The 1,425-nt window shown below is 57.3% G+C and overlaps 1 protein-coding gene across 1 annotated transcript; it reads left to right on the top strand.

Annotated features, from left to right (window-relative positions):
* GNI_045070 (hypothetical protein) lies at window positions 1-1,425 on the top strand (the record flags this gene model as incomplete). Its single annotated transcript, XM_011131274.1, has 1 exon — window positions 1-1,425. A coding segment is annotated over one exon (1,425 nt), but the record flags the coding sequence as incomplete, so codon positions are not given.

Consider the following 1,425-nt stretch of genomic DNA (forward strand, 5'->3'; position numbering starts at 1 on the left):
GAACCAGAGTCTCTGAAGGAACCAGAGTCTCTGAAGGAACCAGAGTCTCTGAAGGAACCAGAGTCTCTGAAGGAACCAGAGTCTGCGAAGGAGCCAAGGCGTCTGAAGGAATCAGAGTCTCTGAAGGAACCAGAGTCTCTGAAGGAATCAGAGTCTGCGAAGGAACCAGAGCCTCGAGAGGAAGCTGGGTCTGTGAAGGAAGCTGGGTCTGTGAAGGAAGCTGGGTCCCCGGAGAGGGTGGAGTCTCTGGAGAAGGTGGTGTCTCCGGAGAAGGTGGAGTCTCCGGAGAAGGTGGAATCTCCGGAGGAAGCGGAGTCTGAAGTAGGTGGTAAATCTCCGACCTGTGGGAAAGTGGAACCTCGAAGCGACGAGAGGCACCGGTGTCAAGACGACGACGACGGTGGCAAGACGGCGGAGCAGGAAGCTGGAGAGTTCGATTGCCCGTCCACTGGTGAGTTTCGCCATGAGATAACGATAGAAGAGGGCGACGCCACCCGGGCTCCCCTAATACCGAATCTTCCAAAGGTTAATATTCCCGAAGGTGAAGCAGGTTGCGATGAAGAGGCAGATGAGGACCACCCAGGGGGAGATCACGATCAAGAGGCAGATCACGATCAAGAGGCAGATCACGATCAAGAGGCAGATCACGATCAAGAGGCAGATCACGATCAAGAGGCAGATCACGATCAGAAGGCAGATGAGATGGTTCCTGCATCGAGAGATAAGGATGACCGTGCGATACCAGCCGAATCCGCTGAGGAGATTGGCGACCAGGCTATCGGGGAGATGCCTGCAGGATTGGCGATGACAGGTAAGGAAGGTGAGTCGGCGGGCGATTACTTTAATGGAATAGTGAACGACCTAGATTCTCGGTCGCAGGAAGTACTCAGTTCGGGTGCTGAACTGGCGACAGGTGCTGGTGGCCCAGTCATAGTGCCTCCCTTACCAGCAAGAGTTAAAAACATCCGTGCTAGTGGTCGTCAGACGACAGGGGATCCAACGAGCGGCGATCAGACTAACCGGCAGACACGGCGTTCCGTGTACTCGGTGCCTGGCAGGATTTCTGACTCGGAGGAGGCCTCACTATCTGTTGGGGACATAATCTTCGATGAACCGGAGGCTGCTGAGTTACAGGCAGAACACACAACTTCGGCTTCGTCTACAGTCAGTGACGGCCCCCCGGCGGTTTTTTTCGCGGCGGGGGCGGAGCCGCCGACGCCGGTGATGAGTCACACGATCCATAGCACGTGGGACACACAGAGTGTGTTTGAGGCACGCAAGAACTTCGGGCCGTTCGTGGGCTCGGAGGACGACGGCTCCGACCTCCGCGGAGGCTCCGACCTCAGCGGCGCGAGGCCTGTGCGCTCCTCCGAGGAGGGCGAACGCGAACGAACACGCGTGTGCGAACGCGATTGTGAAGAGACG

The sequence above is a fragment of the Gregarina niphandrodes genome, assembly GCF_000223845.1.
Source record: "Gregarina niphandrodes unplaced genomic scaffold scaffold00006, whole genome shotgun sequence".
Lineage (NCBI taxonomy): Eukaryota > Apicomplexa > Conoidasida > Eugregarinorida > Gregarinidae > Gregarina > Gregarina niphandrodes.